Consider the following 20,876-nt stretch of genomic DNA (forward strand, 5'->3'; position numbering starts at 1 on the left):
GTTTTATTGCCAAACGTGATCAGTGAAAAGCATCTATCTGGATTACAACCTGGAAGAAGCTGAGAATTCTGCCGCATTTAAAGATGAACAAATAGCTTTTAACATATATATAATCCACAACTACATGAGAGCTAATGCTAACATTCAGTCTATCATGAATGTTACTAAACACGAAATTCCTCATCAACGGTAAGGTTAGCCTTGAATTGATACAACCTAAATGTTAGCTACTGCTCAAAAGTAGCTAACTGAATCCTTAAACAGTTGATTTACTTTAAAACAGTGGTTCTTAAGTGGTCTGGCTTTGGGACCCACCATTACCCCTTAATGACTAGCTGCCAACCAAAAGTAAGAAAACTTAAGAAATGAATATCTCATGTAGTCGGAGTGGTACTTGTGTTTCCCACGCTCAGTTACCACATGAAAACATACTTTACCAGTCCTCCTCTACACTGTGAATATCCAGCTGTCACTTAGCATTACAGGCTATTATCGCCACCCACTATTTGTAGCGTGATTATCTGCTGCATAAAAATTCTCCTTCAAATCAAAAGCATAGGATTATGTCTTTGATTTCTTTTTTTCACCTTTTCCACAACCCTTGACCCACCTGTGGTGAAAAAAAAAAATGTTTTTGTCTGAGTTTAAGTAAAAAAAAATGAGGTCTAAATTGCTTGTAAGTAAAATATCTTCCAGTGGGGTAAGAAAAAATGTGCTCATCTAGTTTAAAAAAAAAATAGATATAATGTCTTAATACAAGACACTTTTTTCTTATCACACTGGCAGATATTTGTAAATGTTACAAGCAATATAGACCTAGATTTTGTCTTAAAATAAATTAAAATAAGACTTTTTTCTGGAGTGGTATGATGAATGTGGCTCATATTAAGTCTAAACAAACGTTTTTTTTCACATTAAATAAAAAATACTTGATTAGATTTCAGATTTTTTGCAGTGTAGGAATAACTGTTTGAAGTGTGGCTATATGTTCTCCTGGATTTTAGACTGTAATCTTTTTCTATCTAAGTTTTATTTTCAGGTTTGTTTGCCCTTGATCAGAGCAGGAAAACTGAGCTGGTTAAATTCAAACCCTGACCACCCACTCAAGGGGCTAACCTTACGGACCCTTACTGCTAGGCCACACCAGCCCCTCATTATGACCATGATTTTGATCTTCACTTCTTAGGAAGGGATTGACTGATCACAGCGATGACAGTTTGATTGATTCTTTTTGTCTCCTACTTGTTCATACTGTGTTAACATTTCAGCTTCTCGATATATGCCTCTTAAAATAATGGACAAGACAACAGCTTCTCAAAAGTGGAGCCAAAAGATTTAGAGCCCCCCCTCCTGACTGGCTGCAGTATAGTTCATAAAGCCTGTATGATGGGACAGATGGGACATTGCACAATTTTTAACTTCATAATACGTGTCAAAGATTTCTGTCCCAAATTTGCTTTTTGTCATTTCAGTTATGTCAAATTACACTTATCTGTGTCAATGTGCTATTTTCTCTCACATGTTTTGTTTGACAGATGAACTGAGAAGTGAAGGAAGTGTGAGAGGAAACACCATCAACCTGAACACAAGAGTCATTGTTTCTGTAAGTGTGAAGGATCCTCTTCAAACCTGTGCAGGTGTCTCTTCTGCTGTGATGTGATGTTTACAGAGGGTTAAATTTGTGTTTTGGTTCCTGGAAGTGGTGGGATGCAGATATCAGCAAACATCTGAAAAGTTATTTTTGCCTCACTTTTGTCCACAGAGAGGAGGAAGAAACACCTTCATATTTTCATGCAGTCATGGTTTCCAACTTTGAGTGTAATGTTCGAGGAAAATGTGTGAATAGGTGACTGAAGTCTAACTTTGAGTAACTCCAAGAAAGAATTTTCAGAGAAAGAAAGGTGGTTTAAAGAGCAACAAAACAAAAAAACAAACAGAAACAAAAAAAGAGGAAATGAAAATGTGTATGGTGCGCGGTGGCAGCATGCCGAGGTTTGTAGACATGAAATGTGGTCGCCTGAAGGGGAAATATATGAACATTCCTGGCACAAGGCAGCCGTAGTACCAACCCCCTGATATCATAATGTGCACTTATGAAACATGGACACATAAATAACCAGAGAGAGACAGGATGAGGTGATGGAGCCAGATGAGCTGAAAAAAGAAGTAAACTCACCACGTAGCAGGGCTCACAGTACGCCTTCTTCTCCACAGCGAAGAAAGGCTTGCCACGCAGCTTGGTGCTGCAGGTCATGCAGACGAAGCAGTCCACATGGAAGACCTGGTCCATGGCGGTGCAGCCGGTGCCTTCACCCACCACGTTCTCTCCACAGCTGGCGCAGCGCCCTGAGGAGGGGCAGAGGAGACAGAGGACACTATCACTGGAGCTCAACAGATATTAAAAATCAGATATTCCCCAGGAAACAGTCACATCCTGGTCCACAAAAAATGCTTCAGAGATGGAAAACTATCAGATAATGTACAGTTATGTAAGAGGGCTGAGTGACTGCTCCTGGTCCTTTCCCATAATCTGATGACAGTAAACAGCCTGACCTGATAACACACCCATGTAGGACACTGAAACAACTTCTTCAACCCAGAAGCACTGAGGATGAAAACTTTGTGTTCAGATACTTCTGTGAGTTTCTATAAACTGTGATAAAATAATCAAAATCTTCATCATTACTTGGAAGATTTTTCATGACTGATATCTGTCGGGGAAATCGAGAGCAGCTGAAGGGATTATTTAGATCCTCAGATGTGATATCAGTAGCTGAGGCAGACAGGTTTAAGTATTTGACGTGTGCTGGTTTATGTTTGAGGTCTGATGGTCCAGTCACTGGAAAACGGTCTGTATGGAGAGCAAAAGCAGGTTGAACTCAATGAATAATCTAAATACATCACGGCTCTGTTTGGATGGAATTACTTATGAAAAGTGTTTGAAAAGGATTTCAGTTTCATCTCTTATTTCTGAATCTCAAGTTTAATCTTTGAGTTTTCCTATTTCACAGATTCACTTTGTGTTACATGTGCAAGGTGTGTATTAAGTCTCTTTACGATTTAATATTTCTTAAAGGAAACTGATGAGATACTGTTGTTCTATTTACTCAGAAGTTAGTTTTTAATCACATTGCACTCGTGTATTTTAAGGTTTCAGGATAAAAGAGGTACTGTGAAATAAACACTGCTCCAAGCAAAAGGCACAACGTGTGTCACGGTTGACTGAAACAAAATCAGAGGACTCAGACTCAGAGAAACTACACAAACTAGGGATTGGTACTAAATTAGGTACTTTTTTAGGTACTATTTTAGGTACCCACCAATTTCTGTCTGTAGAACCGAGTACCGATTCATGTAAAATCAAAAGGTACTATGTTTGGGTACCTGAACACATCCTTGTGACTGTGAGGGATTTGAGGAGAAGGCGATTTTCCATGCTGGACTTGAACACAGCACTGCAAGAATATATTAAGAAGTAGAATGTAGAAGTAGAAGTAGAAGTAGAGGTCTGATTGAAAAACTTTGAGATTTTATTACCAAACAAATTAATATTAATCATCACATTAACACACAAAAAGTACAAAAAATTGGTCCCGTTGAGTACCAATACTAATTGCCAGGTACTTGGTACATCTGTACTGTATTGTTTGAAATGTGAAAGGTACCCAGCCCTATACAGAACTAAGTCGGGAAGTCATTCACCAACATTGATCATGTAGGGAAAGCCTTTTAGTGATCTCCAACAAAATTAGCCCCCCTGTTAAATTAGTTAAAAAAGATCTTTGAAGTACGTGTTAAAGATTGCATCGAGACTTTATGATCACCCTGTATTTACATACACAGCCTTTACAATGTGTTGGGAGTTTAAAACGAGATACTGCATCTTGAAAACTAGATTAATAAAAAAGTTTCAGATTCATTGTTAACATTTTCAGGCTGTCCTTTGGCTCAAGTCCACTTTTAAATTTTCACTCATCCAATGACCTCAGAAACAACCAGTTGATGTAATCTTGTTAAACCGCTTGATGCCTGTTGTTGCAAATTTGTGACCTACCCTGTCAGGTCTTGATTCAGCTGAAATAGCCTTTGTATCTCATTATTATCTATTGATTCCTATTCTGTTCAAACCAAAAATCATATCAGATCCACTGTGTCACAATCATAGACTGTATTTATCATTGTACGGTTTAGAAGCTAAAATACCGCCGTCTCAGGCGCCGCCATTGTAGCAGTTGTGCAGCCAGAGTCTGCGCAGTAGAGACGATGAGGGATTCTGGAAGAATCTGAATGGAGCTGGGTGACAATTTTTTTTTTTTTTTTTTTTCTTTCGAGAGTCTAATCACTTCCTGACTCTACCTCCCAACATATTTTACGATCCCCGAAAAAAATACACAAGAACGGCATCTGTCAATCATCGTTACACGTTACGTAAAGCCTGGTTTTTAACCTCGTAAAACTAATGAAAACTAAACTTTTCAGAAAAAAGAGGACTTGAACACAAGACAACCAAATGATATCTTCAAATCACCTCACCAATTGGACGTGAGAAACATTTCTACCAGGAGTATTAATTTTCTAAAGTTTGACCACAGCCCATCTGGAATGGCTGGACAGCCAGATTTTTAAACCTATACTGCAGCCAGCCACCAGGGGGGGGTAGACCTCACTTTGAGCCGAGCAAGCGGACGTCCATTTTTTTTACAGTCTATGGTCACAATCTATTGTTCAGGGGATGAACTTCTCATGTCTATATATGTATATATATATATATATATATATATATATACATACATATATATATATATATATATATATATATATATATATATATATATATATATATATATATATATATATATATATATATATATATATATATATATATAATTTAAAAAACTGTGAGAATGCAAAAACACATAAAAAACAATCTATTTTTTACAACTGTTGATTATTTCAGACAGTAAGTGGTTAATTCCTTGCTTGTACTGAGATAAAACAATGACTTAACAAAACTGTTGGCCAAGTTCCAGATTTTTGCTTGTTAAAATGATAACAGGCCAAGTTAATTGAGGTATATGTTACCAGTCCTTTGTAAATAAAGACGTATCAGATGACATTTGGCTTGATAAGAAACGTATAATCTGGATCCTAAATGTGGCTCAGGTTTCACAGGGGCTGGATGACGCCCCTTGATCATCTATAGCAGCGAAAGAGTGTCAAATACTAAAGTGTCATTCATTTAACAACCAGGTGATTTGATGAACAGGTGTGTGATTTGATGAACAGGTGTGTTGATATTTATAGTTTTATTGATCATTCCTAGTTTTTATTCTCTCTTAGGCTTGTTTGACTCCTCTCCTTCCACAGAGCCGTACAATGCAAAAACTTCCCACAGGTGACTGTATGAGTCATGCCAATGCACTAATACTCTGATAAGTCCCACCATACAGCAGAAACCATCAGTCACTGCTTTTGTTTCCGTTCCCACCCGAACGGCTACTCCAGTCTTTTCCACCACAGTGTTCATGAGCCGAGCAGCTCCTGATGCAAAAAGTCACATTAACTCATCCCTAAAATTCAGAGCGGTGCCTTTAAAGCTTCTCTGTTTCTGATGTCAGAAGTGCCTAATCTTCATTTCTATTTCAAACACTGGATAAGGAAGGATTAAATACTATAATTATGCGACATTAAAGGAACTATACACATCCCCAAAGTGTGACATGGACGACATCTATTCCAAAAAAAAAATCAGGCTTTGAGTGATAAAAAGAAAACTTTAGAAGTACAACGAAGTCTTTGTAAAAGGGGGCACAAGTGAAGTGATATTATTGCTCCAGAAAGAGCCTGATTGCATACTGCGGGACATGGCATTTGAATATCTTTAATTGACTTAGAGATATCTTTAATTGAGTTTAAGATGTCCTCGACTCAATGCAACTTATCTTCAACCCAATTAATAACACTGTCAATTTAATTACTGGTATCTTACAATAATAGGCTTTAAAAAGATATCTGAGAATGTTTTATTTTTTACACATCTGAGGACAGATGCAATCTCACAGAGGAAGTCTGATACACGTTATTAAATTAATTCAAGTTCAGTTGTTCGGATCGTTTTGGTTCCTCTTCGTTTTTTTCCTCGGCGTTTCATCTAAAGGCTGATTTGGGCTTTGATTGACACTGTATGTTTCTGAACAGAGCGGTTCAAGCATGTTACAGACAGAGGCGAGACACTAACCGGGGGGAGATAGAGTATCTGATGCTTGCATTTTCACAGTTCCACTTTCAGTTTTCATATCAAAAAATTCAGACGCAGTGTAAAGCAGAATCTGTCTCAGGTATCAGCAACAACTTTTGGAAGTCATATGTTGCGGAGATCAAATATCTGCTTGACTGCAAGGCCCCATTAATGGTTTTCTAATCTCAGATAACTCATTATCTCATTGTCAGCCGACTGGAAACTGGGAAAAGTTCTTAAATGAACGCCTGGATCCACAACTTTTTCCAGCAACATGTCAAAATCCTGAACAGAAGATGAATATTTGTGATTCGTTTTGTAAAGAAGTCATCATGTATCAACTGGGGACACATTAGGGAAGAAGGAGCTGACAGATTTCTGTTAAAGACTATTAGATGACAACATTTGTGCGCTAATTTAGCGACTGCTTGTCATCCAAAGCGACTCGTAGCACAGACAGGTTTTCATAAAACTGCTATTGGTTTCATCTGTTCCCACAGCTCCATCCACACCTCAATTATGGCTGCGTTACCTACTGTACGAGGAGGCAGATTAAACAAACTAGTGAAGGCACGTCTCGGGGGGACATGTGGGTGTCAGTGGAATCACAAGCAGGGTAATCACTTCAGAGAGCCAGAGGGAAAGAGAAAGGCAGAGACAGAGACGGAGCATGCCGAGCCTGTTAGTGGCTTCAGATCACAGGCCATCTTCAGTGAGTGGATGAGAATGCCAAACATGTCCCACAGGGCTCCCACTTTAAATAGCGAGAAGGAAACCTCTCGGAAATCCTTTTCCTTTTGGCAGTCTGTGATCGCGAGGGCCCTCAGGAGCTATTTGAGCTCGGCTGTGTGTACAGTACACACACGCACGCACGCACGCAAACACACACACACACACACACGATGAGGAATAAATCTCTTTGCGTCAGACATCCACATGCCACACATGTAGACGGGTACATATACAAACGCAGACACATGTATCACATACTGTATGCATTCCCACAGACATGTCACGGCATGCTGCTCACACACATCAGCAGCCCACACATGAGCTCACATCATCGAGCAACAAAGAGACGCAGATCTGAGCCGCTTCACTGCCAGCCTCTATACAGCACAGCGCTCCCTCCTCCTCCTTCCTCTCTACACACTGACCAACATGTAAACACGTTTATCATAGCAGATTACACCAGGCGACTCAATGAAACTGGAATGATACCTCTTTAGACTAGGACTATCAAAGGCTTATTAAACATTTACAATGCAATGAGGTCCAATTATGACAGATTTCTGATTCAGTCTTTAAAAACAAAGATTAACAGAAAAAAATGACAAGAGACTTTTCTCACTCATCACCTGGCTCTTCAGCATCCATGAGAGAAACAAATTATAAACTTAAATTTCTTGACAATCAAAATTTTATCTTTACATGGACTGTTTTGTGTCTCTCTGCACTCTAAAAACCTGCTTACATCTACTAAACAGTTTCAGGATTTGAAACCAGATAACCTTTTTTAAAGAGCCTCACTCAAAAGTGACTCTTAAGACCTCTTTATGCTCAGCATTTAATACAGATACGGATACAGACGGAGCCTTCTGCATTCATTTTGTCTCTATTTCTGCACGTTTCCATGAAGCTTAGGGCTATGGACCAAATATTTCTGGCAGTACCATCAGAAATCTGTGGGGGCAGTGTTGCTGTTACTACTCGATAGCTGTAGTGAGATACGAAGAAAAAAATAACAATGGTTGAACTTTCACAATGTATTTAAAAGTCTTTCGAACCAACGCAAACGCTATGCATGAGATACATTAGCAATACCTCCTCCCCAGTCGCCATGTTTGTTTTTGAGTTTGCTGTTATCATAAAATTTTGAAAAACATTGTCTTAAAAGGATAAATACATTTTTGTACGTAAAGGGAGTCTAAGACCACGTTTACATGACAATGTTTCATCTGAAAACACGAAAACGCAGTGAAAAAAATTCTGTGTTTACACGTTAACACTGATGCACTGAAAACGCTGTAGTAAGCATGCCAGGCCTGTAGGTGGTGCTATAACTGTCTTGTCCAGAGGCCGCTTTTGGTAGATCTCCATTGAAATAGAGTTGAGCTGGTTATGGTCATTAATGTTTCCACTGAAAACAGGTTCGGCTTACTGTTTACACAGCAAAGGTGACGGCAGCATTTCAGAAAATTCCCACTCTGGAGGCTGTTTTCAAAAGTTTGCATTTTAGGTCGGCTGAACACTATTTCCATATAAACGAGAGGCTGAAATGCAACAAAACGTTTGCGTTTCAATCTAAAACCGTTGTCGTGTGAACAGCACCTAAATGGGTCTTTTACAGTAAACCAGTGCACTAATATATAATGCAGGGAGGGGTCATCTGTTGTTTTACCCTGAAAATGCTGCTCGACAAATCCAGCGGTTGCTCTGCTGCCAAAGGCTGCTCAAAATAAAGTGAAGTGTCCCAGGCTGGCAGCGCAGCCTCAACAGCTTTACTCCCCTATCAGCTCAGTTATTCATTAGAATAAAACAGTGATAAACCCATGAGTAAATAAAGCTTGTTGAGTGTTTGTTTGGTTGAGAAGACTTCTGAATTCAAGACATAAAGCCACCAGTGAAGGTTGACAATGCATGTCTCAGTGGCTGGTTGAGGTTCTGTAACTCACATCTATCAACGTTACCATCAGCGGGGCTCAGCTTCTGTGGCACCAGCTCGCAGGGTTACAAGCGTAACATGATAAAATGTTTTGTACTAGAAAAAGCTGCACTATTACACAAATAAAGCTGATTTGATGCAAATATGGGACTCGTAAGAGGACATTAATTCATACATTCATACATTCACATGGTCCACATCTGGTTCAAGCCCAGGCGCGGACCATGACTAGGAATTGGGCTGATAGCTGGGGAGGTGTTGGCTTACATTCCTCAGCACTGTCCCTTGAGCAAGGCACCAAACCCCCTGATGGCTCAGGTGTGCTCCAGAGTGGAGCACCATCACTCTGACCTCTGTATTCAGTGCATGTTTCTGTGCAGAAGTGCTGTTTGTGCATGTGTGTGTATATATGGCATGATTCTGAGTGTAAAAACAGAATTTCCCCCAAGGAGATTAATAAAAGTATATCTTCCATTTTCTAATATCTTCTATATTTTTTAAATCCCACATCAGACCGTTTCTGTGTGACCAATATGTCAGAATTTACTAAAAATAAATCATTGTGTACTATTATTTGAAAACAGCTGAATTAAAACCGTGGTCTGATATGATCTGTTTACTCAATCAATGAAACTTGAGTCTCTAAGTCAGACTCAAGACAGCAAGAATGAGCAGCAATGACTAAAACATACAGCCATATTTCACACTGTTTCTTTAAAATATCATCTCATATATATTTTAAAAGAAAATTTCAACAGTTAAAAATGTGATCTGTGTTGTCACTTTTCAGTATCAAACTCCTTAGAGGAGCTTTAAGTGCTATAATGACCTAAGGTTATTTTTGTTCATCCTTTAAATACATCTGAAAAATGTAGAATCAACTTAATATCGGGGTTTTATTGAAAATCAATCTTCAGTATAATGGCACCACTTCTCTGTAAAGTCAGTGTTCTTCTTTTCCTGACTAAGGTCAGGCTTCACTCATTTCTAGGATGGCAAGGAGAATCACAGAAGTGTGTGACTGAGAAGCACAGGGAGGCCCAGTGAACAAACCTGCTCAAAAGCAGGCAAGCTAACTAACAACTGAGACGGGGTTATGATGCCTTTTTAAAGAGGAGAGCCATCAAAGCAGCAGAGGCATTAAACAAGCGTGAAACATCCAAGAAATATGGTGTAACGGAGTGTAATGTCCGAGGATGGCCCCTGAAAAGGTCGCCCTTAAGTGTCTGTGAGGGTGTTACTGAAGGTGTGTCCAAAACCAGATAGATGGTATCAGAAAACAGATGCTGTACTGGCTTAATTTAAACACATGACTACATTTTGTGAAATATAATTGTGAAAAATCCATGTCTATGAAATTCAACATGTCTATTTCATCATTACAGCCCATTAAAGATGTTTTCTTAGAAAGAAAAAAAGTCAAGATAATGAAGTTGCCTCATAATCTTGGGTGTGTGTTCAACCTTGAATATGTTGGTGCCAGTGTTGCTACAGTTGCATTGACTAAGTTATCCCATTACTAATTACTCCTTTAAAAAGTTACTTAGTTACTTTACTGATTACTTGATTTTCCCTTTCGGTCGGCACTACCAAGTACATTGATCTGCACACGGTTATGTGTATGTTTGTATATGTGTGTGAATACGTGTATATGTGGGCGGATCTACATGTGTTTATATATATATATATATATATATATATATATATATATATATATATATATATATATATATATATATATATATATATATATATATATACACACATATATATATATATATATATATATATATATATATATATATATATATATATATATATATATATATATATATATATATATATATATATATACATATATATATATAAGTGTATTTGATTGTACAATGACTGGAAAATAAACTAACTAACTAACTACAGATTACTTGATTTTAAAAACAACTCAGTTAGATTACAAGTTACTTAATTAGTTACATTCAGCAGCTGCCAACAACACCTGTAGGTGCATGATTTGATAAAATTGTGTGATTGCGATTTAAAATGAATAATAATATGGGTCTACATGTTTTGTATTAAAGTAACATGCAGACACTGGTATTAGTGAAATGTGTATTTTACTATTTAAAAAATAATAATTCATTTATACAATTTGAATTTTAAAATACAACTGAACAGAAATGTTTTTTTTTTGTTTTTTTTTTTGGTGCACTACAGCACTGTTCAGTTAAATTTTAGATTTTAATTATTTATGAAACACTTTGTTTTAGTTTACTTTGATTTTATCATTCCTTTTTTTTTTTTTTTTTTGTTAAAGCTGCAGTCTGTTGATCCTGTATTTGTAATAAAATAAGCAAAAATAAATGTTGCTGGAGTGTGGGCTCACATAATCCTCAGTACCCTGCTCGGGGCACCCCAGTCTAAAAAGTCTGGGCACGCCCCTGCTTGCCACCGGGTGCCTTGTTGTAGACTACGTTATGTTGTTCTGCTCCTCAACGGATGGTTTTATGCCAAACGGAGTGTTCAGCTCATGGAATAGAGGGAGTCACAGTGAAAGACAGGACTCACCTTGCCCCCAGGTAAAAGTCAAACAACTTCTCAGGCGTTTATGGCCGCAATGCGCTGATCTCTCTGTGATAGATTCCTAAATGTTTCAGTCAAAGATCTTAAGCACACTGCCAGCACAGAGTGAACAATGAACTGTAATATTGTAATCTATAGCTGACACAAACTCAAAACAGTGACTGTGTTTACAGCTAGAAAACACGCATCTCTCCTCTCCCCCTCTGTTGTTTACCTTTGTGTCCCCGGCTGCTATTACACCTGAGTTATTCTAACACTGAAAACGTGATGAATTGGAAATAGTAACACTTTAAATTAGTCGTTACTGAAAAAAGTTGTCAAATCAGGGTAAGGTGTTACTTAGCAGCACATTCCTGACATCACTGGTTGGTGCCCACACTGGGCCACCCTTGCCCCCAAAAAGACAAGATATGCCCCTGCATGTAATACACCACAGTCACTGTTTAAAACTAATGCTGTGTGGGAATTTCAGCCACAGTAAAATGTTTTTTTTTCCTCTGTGATTCCTCGCTGATCTGGTTTGTTGACAGTATTGGTATTATTTCTGTGAAATTTTAAGTTTAATGTTACATTTCAGCCGTAAGTCGTCCCTCAACTTGTACAGAACGCATAAAACATCATCTTTGAGTCCTTGTGTTTCAGAGTTGTTCGTTTAGTGATGCATTTATCTGTAATTCATTCTTCGGCTTTTATGGTTTTCATTGTCAGGCCCAGAAATGATTCCACACAGTGTGAAAATGTGAGGCTCTTTACTGCGTCTCTAACTTTTCTCCTCTGACAGTCTTACTGTATGATAATGGAGAGAAGTGCCGAGTGTTTTACAATGCTTCACATCAATAATTTCACACGTCTGCATCAGAAGTAAGCATTTTCAATTTTGAGACACCACTTCAATTGACTTCTTGAATAATACAGGACAGCAATTGAAGCAACATCGTATTTACCCCTGTGGAGATGATCGCAAATACTTTCGAACTATTTCAGCTGGGCATAAAGGAATCATGAAAGGCCTCACCGCTCCCCAGCGTCCCTTTGCGCGGGGAATGGAACCAGAGTCTTAATATCAAAACTTCAAATAGTTCCTGTAGAACCAATGCAATGGTGACGGGGCGGGAGGGGGAGTTCATTTACACTTTACTCACTTTCTTTCCTTTCATTCCTCAACCCTCAGAAGTGTCTCTTCTCTCTTACATGGAAAGTCAAAAGGAGGACTGAAGAGAGAATCTTTTCTTCTTCTTCTCTGTTTTTAAAGAAGCACATTCCCTGTGAGCTATAGAGGCTCAGAATGGTTAGACAATTTAATTGGATAAAAGGAAAAGATTAAAGAGGCCCTGACTCTGTTCCATAAATAATTGATTTCTAATGTATTTGTAGTGGCAGTGAGACGCCGTTGTTTGGGAATGGGGGATGTTGAGTGGCAGAACGCTTCAGATTTCCCTCAGTCTTTGCCTTCTTTGTTTTTTCACGCCGTGATATTGAAGCGGCATGAAAGGCAGAGAGGGAGCACACTTGCAGCTCAATTTGATCTTACATCGTCAGAAATCAAAGATCGTGCATGTAAAGAAGGATCGCAAGGAACTTTTTTATAGTGGGAGACCAAACTTTTCACACTATGTTACTAAAGAATACGATTCTGCTGGTGCAACCCTTGCAAAACCCCAAAGGCAAAGCCGGCAACTGTAGCTCGGATCCAAAACTAATAAAAGAAGCACAAAATCCATTTTGGGACTTCAACTAAAGTTTCGTGCTCGGATTTAAATATCTGATAGGTATGGAGGTAAAAACACAAAAACACATACAGCTCCTGCACATGTTGTGGTTCGGTATATTCAACACCAGCAATGCTCAAATGCATTATGTAAAACATTACTTTAGAAAAGAGCTTATAACAAATTATCCTGCTCTACTTCACACTGCTGTTTCATCATCTCATGCAGGGTTTATTTACTGCGGCGTCCTACAGAAAGGTGGAGAAATGGAGGGTACAGAGTTGTGCTAAGTTCTTCACACTTAATTAAAGACATAAACAATAGGTCAACGAGTGGTTAACAGCAGCAAATAAGTCTGTCGAACACATTAGGAGTGTTACTGCCAGCGACCCAACACCCACAGGCCCCGATTTGTGCGCTGTTTCATCTCTCCCCTTTAGGTTAATCTACTTTGTTGCTTCAGATTGCCCTCCGTGCAGCCTGACAATGCTGTGGCCTTCGGTTGCCTTAGGATGACGGGGAGAAATAGCTGTCATCACTGCATTTCAATCTCTGAATGCCTCTTTCCTAACCCCTGCCTTTAATCTCATTCCCAATGTCAGCAAATAGCAATCTGCAGAACTGCTGCGGCGATGGTAGAGGATGGAGGAGAGGCGAGCCCGTGCCACTAAGCATTACAGCTCGGCCTGTCAGGGCCCGCGGCGGCTGAACGAGGGGCGCTGAGTGTAGGTTACATGTTTTAGAAGCAGGTTGGCAGGAGCGACGTGGAGGGGTGCCAGGGAGCGAGCGTGGGGCAGAGTGGGGTGAAGGAGAGAAAAAGAGGGGGAACAGGTGAGTGTGTGTGTGCGCAGCAGACTCAAAGATGTCTGTGTGTTTTTATTCTGTTTATCCGTGCGCACCCGTGTGCTTGCAACTATGTCTGCGTTTGCGTGCATGAGCATGCGGATGTCTACTCATTCCTGAGGTCAAACGCTCACTCACAAATGAAATCTAGCAACGTGAGTGCCCGGAAGCCTCAGCTGGGCTCGCACGGCAGCTGATCTTGCAAGCCTCAGTGGAGCTGTCTCAACGAGGCAGGATAGCAAGCGCCGAGCCTGGCGGGGGAGGAAGGGGAGGGAGAGGGAGAGGATGGGGAGAAGGGGGAGGGGGTTGGTCACCTCACGTGAACCGCTGCCAAAAAGCGGGCTTCTGTCGCGGGGAAGAGAAGCCCCATGCTGGCACACTGCATCAGCTGAGAAACTAGAAAGCAGCGTAGCGAGGTCAGCGGCAGTGCTGGGACAAGATAATGAGAGAAAAAACGACAAAGACAGACCCATAAACTGAGCTGGAAAACCACTTCAAGCCTTCTGAAACTGCCCTCACTGCTTTAAATAGAAACAATATCATTAAGTATTGAAAACACCACGTGACCAATTACAAGTGGGATGATGACACCGCAGAAAACTGCTGGGATCTCATTCATAAAAGAACTGATTTACGGACAGTTTAGACTGGAAAGCTGGAGGGTTTTGGAGAATTTCACCGATGTGACAAATTCAAACAATATATACATGTGAAAAAAAAAAGGGTCTCGGAAGTCAAATCCGCAGCCTCACACTGACACACATATGGCATCGAGCTTATAAAAAGGCAGCTATAACGGATCATCCGTGCCCATTGTGTTGTATAATCTAGTCTTTTGCAGTCGTACATTATAATCCACTGTAGGTGGTATGGTGATGCATGGGCTTTGGACTAGTTGCCATGTCACCAGACTGCCTCATATTGTGCCCCCCCACCCCCACCCCCCGCCCCTGGGTGGTAGCTGACCTGTTTCCACGGCATTATGCTCTTATGCTTCATAGAGATTTCAGAAACATACACATAAACACAGAGTACAGCCAAGCACAACAAAGAGGCGACACTTAGCGCCTGTGATTGGAGGAAATCCTCTGATTGTGAACGAGGAAACAGGCCCTTGGAGCTAAAGGACCTGTGAGTAAATTACTGCCAGGAATAAAAAAAAAAAAAAAAAGAAAAAAAGAAAAGAGCTGCTTAAACTAAAAGCTGCCAGCTCGGACCAACACTGAAGTCTTAATTCTGCTATTTTGTAGGATTTGTAGGAAAAATATAAATAAGAAGGCTTTGTTAAATACTGCTGTGAGGTCATATTAGGTGGTCCGAAATTTTAAGACTTTAATTAATATTTTATCAAAAATGATTATTAATTATCAAAATTGTTTCATTCTTAATGATTGCTACCAGGTTTGTTTTTATGTTAATCGTTGAAATTAGAGCAATTTATGGTGAACAAAGTTTAAGGTGATTTTTGTTTGTGATAGTCTGAGCCAGCAATACTTGGACAAAGAATCAATACAAAACCTTAAAATGTCCTGGGTATGGGTGACATCTCTGAATGCAGAGTCACAGGGTTGTTTACACCAAGCGCTCACATAGTGAAATCACAAACTAAACAGTATGTTGTATCCACGCAGTGGTCCATTTAAGGTCATAGCTCCATTGTAAAGTCACTGTGGGGGATCGTCTCTGCGGGGTATACATGCAGAAAAGAGAATCAGACTTTTGGTGCCTCGCTTCGATAGGTGCCACTGTGTCAATTCACTTGTAGAGGTAGAAACGTTCCAATCACAATGGCGGAGATGGATGCAGCTGTAGCTCTTTATGTTTCTTACTTAGCTTACTAGGTGTTTTTTTTGTTGTGTTTTAGCGCAGCAACTAGGGATGCACCAATCCAATCTTGGTATCAGGTATTGGCGCTGATCCAAACCCTCAAAGCTGGATCGGGTATCAGTGGGAAAGAATTGGTCCAAACTGGGGACCAAGGCCAAACTATGATTTCATCTACAAGGTATAAAATTTTGCAATCAAGTAGCTATTTCTGCAAATTCTGAAGCATTTTTTGAACCAAACTGCTGTCAAACATTTAAACACTTAAAGTTTAAACAAATATTAACTTCAGTAATTCCTTTATTACCAGTCTTGTCCCACAGTAGAGCATGCAGGTTATTGTTTAACACTGGTATTGGATCAGGGTCGGTATTAGTTGATACCCAAAGCCCAGGTATCGGTATAGGGACCAGAAAAGTTGGATCAGTGCATTCCTAGCAGCAACCCTATTGATCACCATCTACTTCCTCTTCTGAAGGAAATTTGCTCACACAGGATACCAAGGCATACTGAAACCTGCCAAATCCTACTGTATCCAACTGCAGTCCAAAAGCAATGGAATAATCTATGTGTGTTGATTGATATCCGCTCAGTCTGTTCTTGGTCTGACTAAGCTGTTTACATGCATCTTATTAGTCTGATATCATGCTGACAAAGCTCATAGTCTGATTCCTTAAGCTGCATGTAAACGTACATAGTGTCCACTCATGGCCTCTTTAAGAATGAGCATTTACAGCTCTGGCCTTTGAACCATTGCAGAGCTCGTTTCTCTGACACATCTGGTCCATTTACCCAACGGAGAGATTTGCCTCAGGTCAGAAAAACCAAAACAGCATAAAAGAAGGTGGGCTTAAAATTTCTGTCTTAACTGCAAAGATAAAGAGCTGAAAGAGCTATGGAATGAAACGTGTATTTAACTTTGGGTGCAAATAGTATAGGTATGATATTAAATCATATCAAACCATTTCTGTGTCTTAAGATTAGATATGATAGACCTTGAGGAAAAGAAGAGCCCTAGTTTGCTTTAGAATTACTGCAGAGTAAGTGAATAATACAACAATGATAACATTAAGGATGAATAAGAATGAAATTTTGAGAGTTAAGTTGTATTATGGGGGTTTTATAGGAGAGAAAAAAATAGCAAAAACCAAATTCATAGGATTGATTGATTGATAGGATTAAAGTATTACATTTACTAAAGGTAATTGTGCTCAATTGCAGTGTTCATTACCCATGAAACCTAAAGGTAACCTTTTAATGGGCACCTGAGGCAGCATTCAGCTTCTATGCTCCAAATATCTGGAACAAACTGCCAGAAAACATCAGGTCTGCTGAAACTCTGAGCTCCTTTAAATCCAGGTTAAACTCACCTTTTCACATCTGTAAGAGCATTTTAACAAATCATTTTAATTACTTTTCTTAAAACAAACAAACAAACAAACAAACAAAAAAAACCCTCTTATTTTAAACTCTGTTTTAAAATCTGTTTTAACTTTTTTCTTTCAATCTTATTTTCTATTGTATCTTATTCATTTTAATCTGCTTTTTAATTTTAATTGAATTTTAATTGTTTTTACTTTTAATTTGTTCTGTCTGGAAAGCACTTTGAATTGGCATGCTAAAATTTGCTTTATAGATAAACCTGCCTTGCCTTGCCTTACCTGTTGAAATACTTTGCAACTAAAAATTTCAACCCTTGGGAGTTATTAGAGTACATATGACAAAGCTCTTTTTTAACCTTTATGTCATTTTTCCATTTTTTTTTCATTTCATAGTCTGTGCAGAAGTCACCAACTACAGTTCCTTCACTGATTGAGGATTAAGCCACATGTTCCTAATGTTAGGGCAAGCAGCTGGCTGCTCTTATGGTCTTAGATTTATAACTGTTTCTCATAAAGTTACAACTTAATTCACCTGATACTACCACTTTATTCTGGTAACAGGGAGGTAAAAGGTGATGTTTGCATTGGTCTGACACATTAGAAGCTGCGGACAGAGTTACTAACATGATTTGATCTACTGATTTTGAGCTATAATAGTACTCCGTATAAAGATCCTGTGACGTTACTTTAAAAGCGAGACATCAGACAGCCAGTGATCTGTGTGTTTACATGTGAGCCAATTCATGCTGGAACATTAACAAAGTGATTGGATAAATTTCATCCATGATCTGATTTCATGCTGCTGTTGTGATTGTGTATGTTTAACGAGCTGTGTCAGTTTTAATGTGTGGGATTGCTTCCCGGCAGAGGCCACCGTCTTTCTGGCCAGCTGAATGCTGTTAATGTGAAGCAGATGCAGACGGAAACGTTGGGTTAGCATCAGCTATAACTGTGACTCAGCAGGAGAGTGAAGAGTGAAGAGTTCAACTGATATCAATGAAATTACATTTGAAATATTTAAAAATTAATAACATGTATGTTTTATTTAAGTGAATCCCTCAGGTAGAGGTGGAGAGTTTGGATTCCCAGAGGGAGAGGTGGACTCCAACAACAATATGATAAAAAAGCTTCTGAATGGAGAGATACGTGTTCATGAAAATATACTAAACAATCATTTCTGTTCTTCTAACAACTGAAAAATATTTTATCAAAGAATTTGTTCATTAATTAAACAAATGATCTTAAATTAACTCTGTTGAGTGAATACAGAGCTGAGTAACATGTGTGGATTTAGATTAGGTCGTTATGGTATTGTCGGCAAACAGGGTGAGAGGAGATGTGTTCAAACAAAGTTAAAGGGTAGTTACAAAATTGCCCAGTCAGCATAAATAACTATTCTCAGTCAGAGGGATGATTCAAACTCTGACAGTAATGAAACATCTGAAAAGCTCCAACCCAACACTCCTTTATTCATTTCACTCTAGCTTTACAATCCTTCAGAAAATTTTAAATATTTCATATAAAGTTTTGGCATCTACACATTAGATCTAACATCATATTGACAGTGACAACTAGAGCTGTGAGTGTTAACAACTCCCAAAGTAGTCACGTTTGTGCTCCAATCCCCTTTTCTTAATTAAGCCACTTGAATGAACAATAACAACACCAATGTGCTTAGGAGAGCTTATTTCTCATTTAAAAAACACAACTCCCTGACAGATCAATGAACCAGTCAAAGTAACATGCTATTTGAGCAAAACAGAAAATAACTTTCACTGAATGACCTCCAAGTTTAAGCTATAAGCTAAGCATACACGTGCTGCTAATCACACTGATGTCAGCGAGCAACCGCTTCACATACTGAGCATTTTTGTAGAATCCAGATCATCACAAGAATGTGGATGAAACTGGAACTTAGACTCAGATCTGAGCATAGACTGTAAAAAAAGTGGACGTCATCTTGCTCGGCTCAAACTGAGGTTGCCACAAACACTGCTCCCCCTGGTGGCTGGCTGTAGTATGGGTCAAAAAATCTGTCTCTCCAGTCATTCCAGATGGGCTGTGGTCAAACTTTAAAGAACGAATGCACTTCGTAGAAATGTTTCTCACATCCTATTGTTGTGGTGATTTGAAGATATCATTTCGCTGTCTTGTATCCCAGTCCTCTTTTTTTTCTGAAAAGTTTCATTTTCATTAGTTTTTAGAAGCTAAAAACAAGGCTGAACGTCACATTCAACGATAATTGACAGCTGAGTTCTTGTTTTTTTTTTTTGGGACTGTTAAAATAAGTCAGGAGGTAGAGTCAGGAAATGATTAGTAGAGATAGACAGATATTGATTTTACCGGGGCCGAGACTGATACTGATTAGTGGGAAGTCAAGGAGGCTGATAACCGATATTTGAAGAGGATGTTTATCTGCAGTCAAAGTGCAAATACTGGTGTCAAAACTTTGAACAATACAAACTCCAAAACATAACTTCATTCAAATCCCTTTCAGCATGAGTTTATTAAACAGCTCCCAGGCTTAGCAGCATGTTTTATTAAGTTAAATCAAAACTTAAAAAAAATAAATAGCTAAAGTTTTTCACAGTAAATAAAGTTTTCCATAATTTCAATGTAACTGCAATAACTGTAATAACTGCACTGCTTATTGGCTGTTACCCAACCCATGGCTCTGTTTGTAACCAATCAGACGGTGCTGTGGGTAGGACAGTGCTGGGGACTGGGGACTGAGAGCCGCAACTAAAGAGTTTTAAATTTGTTTCATATCGGCCGTTGGATTAAAAAAAAAAGGCAGATGCCGATATGCCTCAAAATGCCAAATATCGGCCCCAATAATCGGTCTATCCCTGGTGATTAGATTCTCAAAATAAAAGAAATAGTTATTATTTTTGTCACTCAGCTCCACTCAGATTCTCCCAGAATCCCTCACAGTCTCTACTTCACAGACTCTGGCTGCACAACAGCTTCAATGGCGGCTCCTGGGACGGGGGAATTTTGGCTTCAAAACCGTACAATGATAAACGGCGGCGCCACACTGTCCACTTTTAATACAGTCTATGAGTCTGAGCAATGTCCACATGTTGACAGACTGTGACTAGTCATGTCTCAATTTTACACATGCTTCAGGGAAAGCAATCTAACACTTCACCTCTAGAATGAGCATTGTTTCATTCCCTTAGTGAGGCTCCAGAAAGACTTTCTTTACATTGAAAATAAGATAATCAAAACTATTTCTGTGATACAAACTAAATGTGTATTAAACATGGCTGAAATGTGAATGCGACTGACTGCTAAAATCCAGCAGTCACTTCACAGAAATCTATCTTGTTTACCAGCTCAGGTCAAAACAAATTATGTAAACTTTTAAAAAACATTTTATTGCTGAAGATGTTTTTACACACACTTGTTGCCCAGCAGTCAGCTGTGCTACAGGAAAAGAGGGCGCGGCTCTGATGTAGTCTAATTCAGATAGTGTGTCATTGACCCAAAAATCTTAAAATCAGATTAGTTTGGGTTAAAGTCAGATGACTGTAATCAGAGGCCTAGATTTCACAAAAAAGATGCACACATTGGATTTGATTTTGGTCTATTAAGGATTTTATAGTTTTGTTATGATTAACTTTCTGTTTACA

General features: G+C 38.9%; 1 protein-coding gene across 2 annotated transcripts in view; it reads right to left on the reverse strand.

Annotated features, from left to right (window-relative positions):
- Positions 1–20,876, reverse strand: part of lpp (LIM domain containing preferred translocation partner in lipoma) — a 259,259-nt gene that overhangs the window by 47,899 nt on the left and 190,484 nt on the right. For both annotated transcript variants that reach the window (XM_074668419.1, XM_074668420.1), the window contains one exon: positions 2,177–2,346. In XM_074668419.1, the coding sequence (XP_074524520.1) occupies positions 2,177–2,346 (170 nt within the window). The remainder of the gene's footprint in view (positions 1–2,176; positions 2,347–20,876) is intronic.

Source organism: Halichoeres trimaculatus, unplaced genomic scaffold (assembly GCF_033239565.1).
Source record: "Halichoeres trimaculatus isolate MK-OKI-2021-1 unplaced genomic scaffold, fHalTri1.1 fHalTri1_scaffold_4, whole genome shotgun sequence".
NCBI classification, from domain to species: domain Eukaryota; kingdom Metazoa; phylum Chordata; class Actinopteri; order Labriformes; family Labridae; genus Halichoeres; species Halichoeres trimaculatus.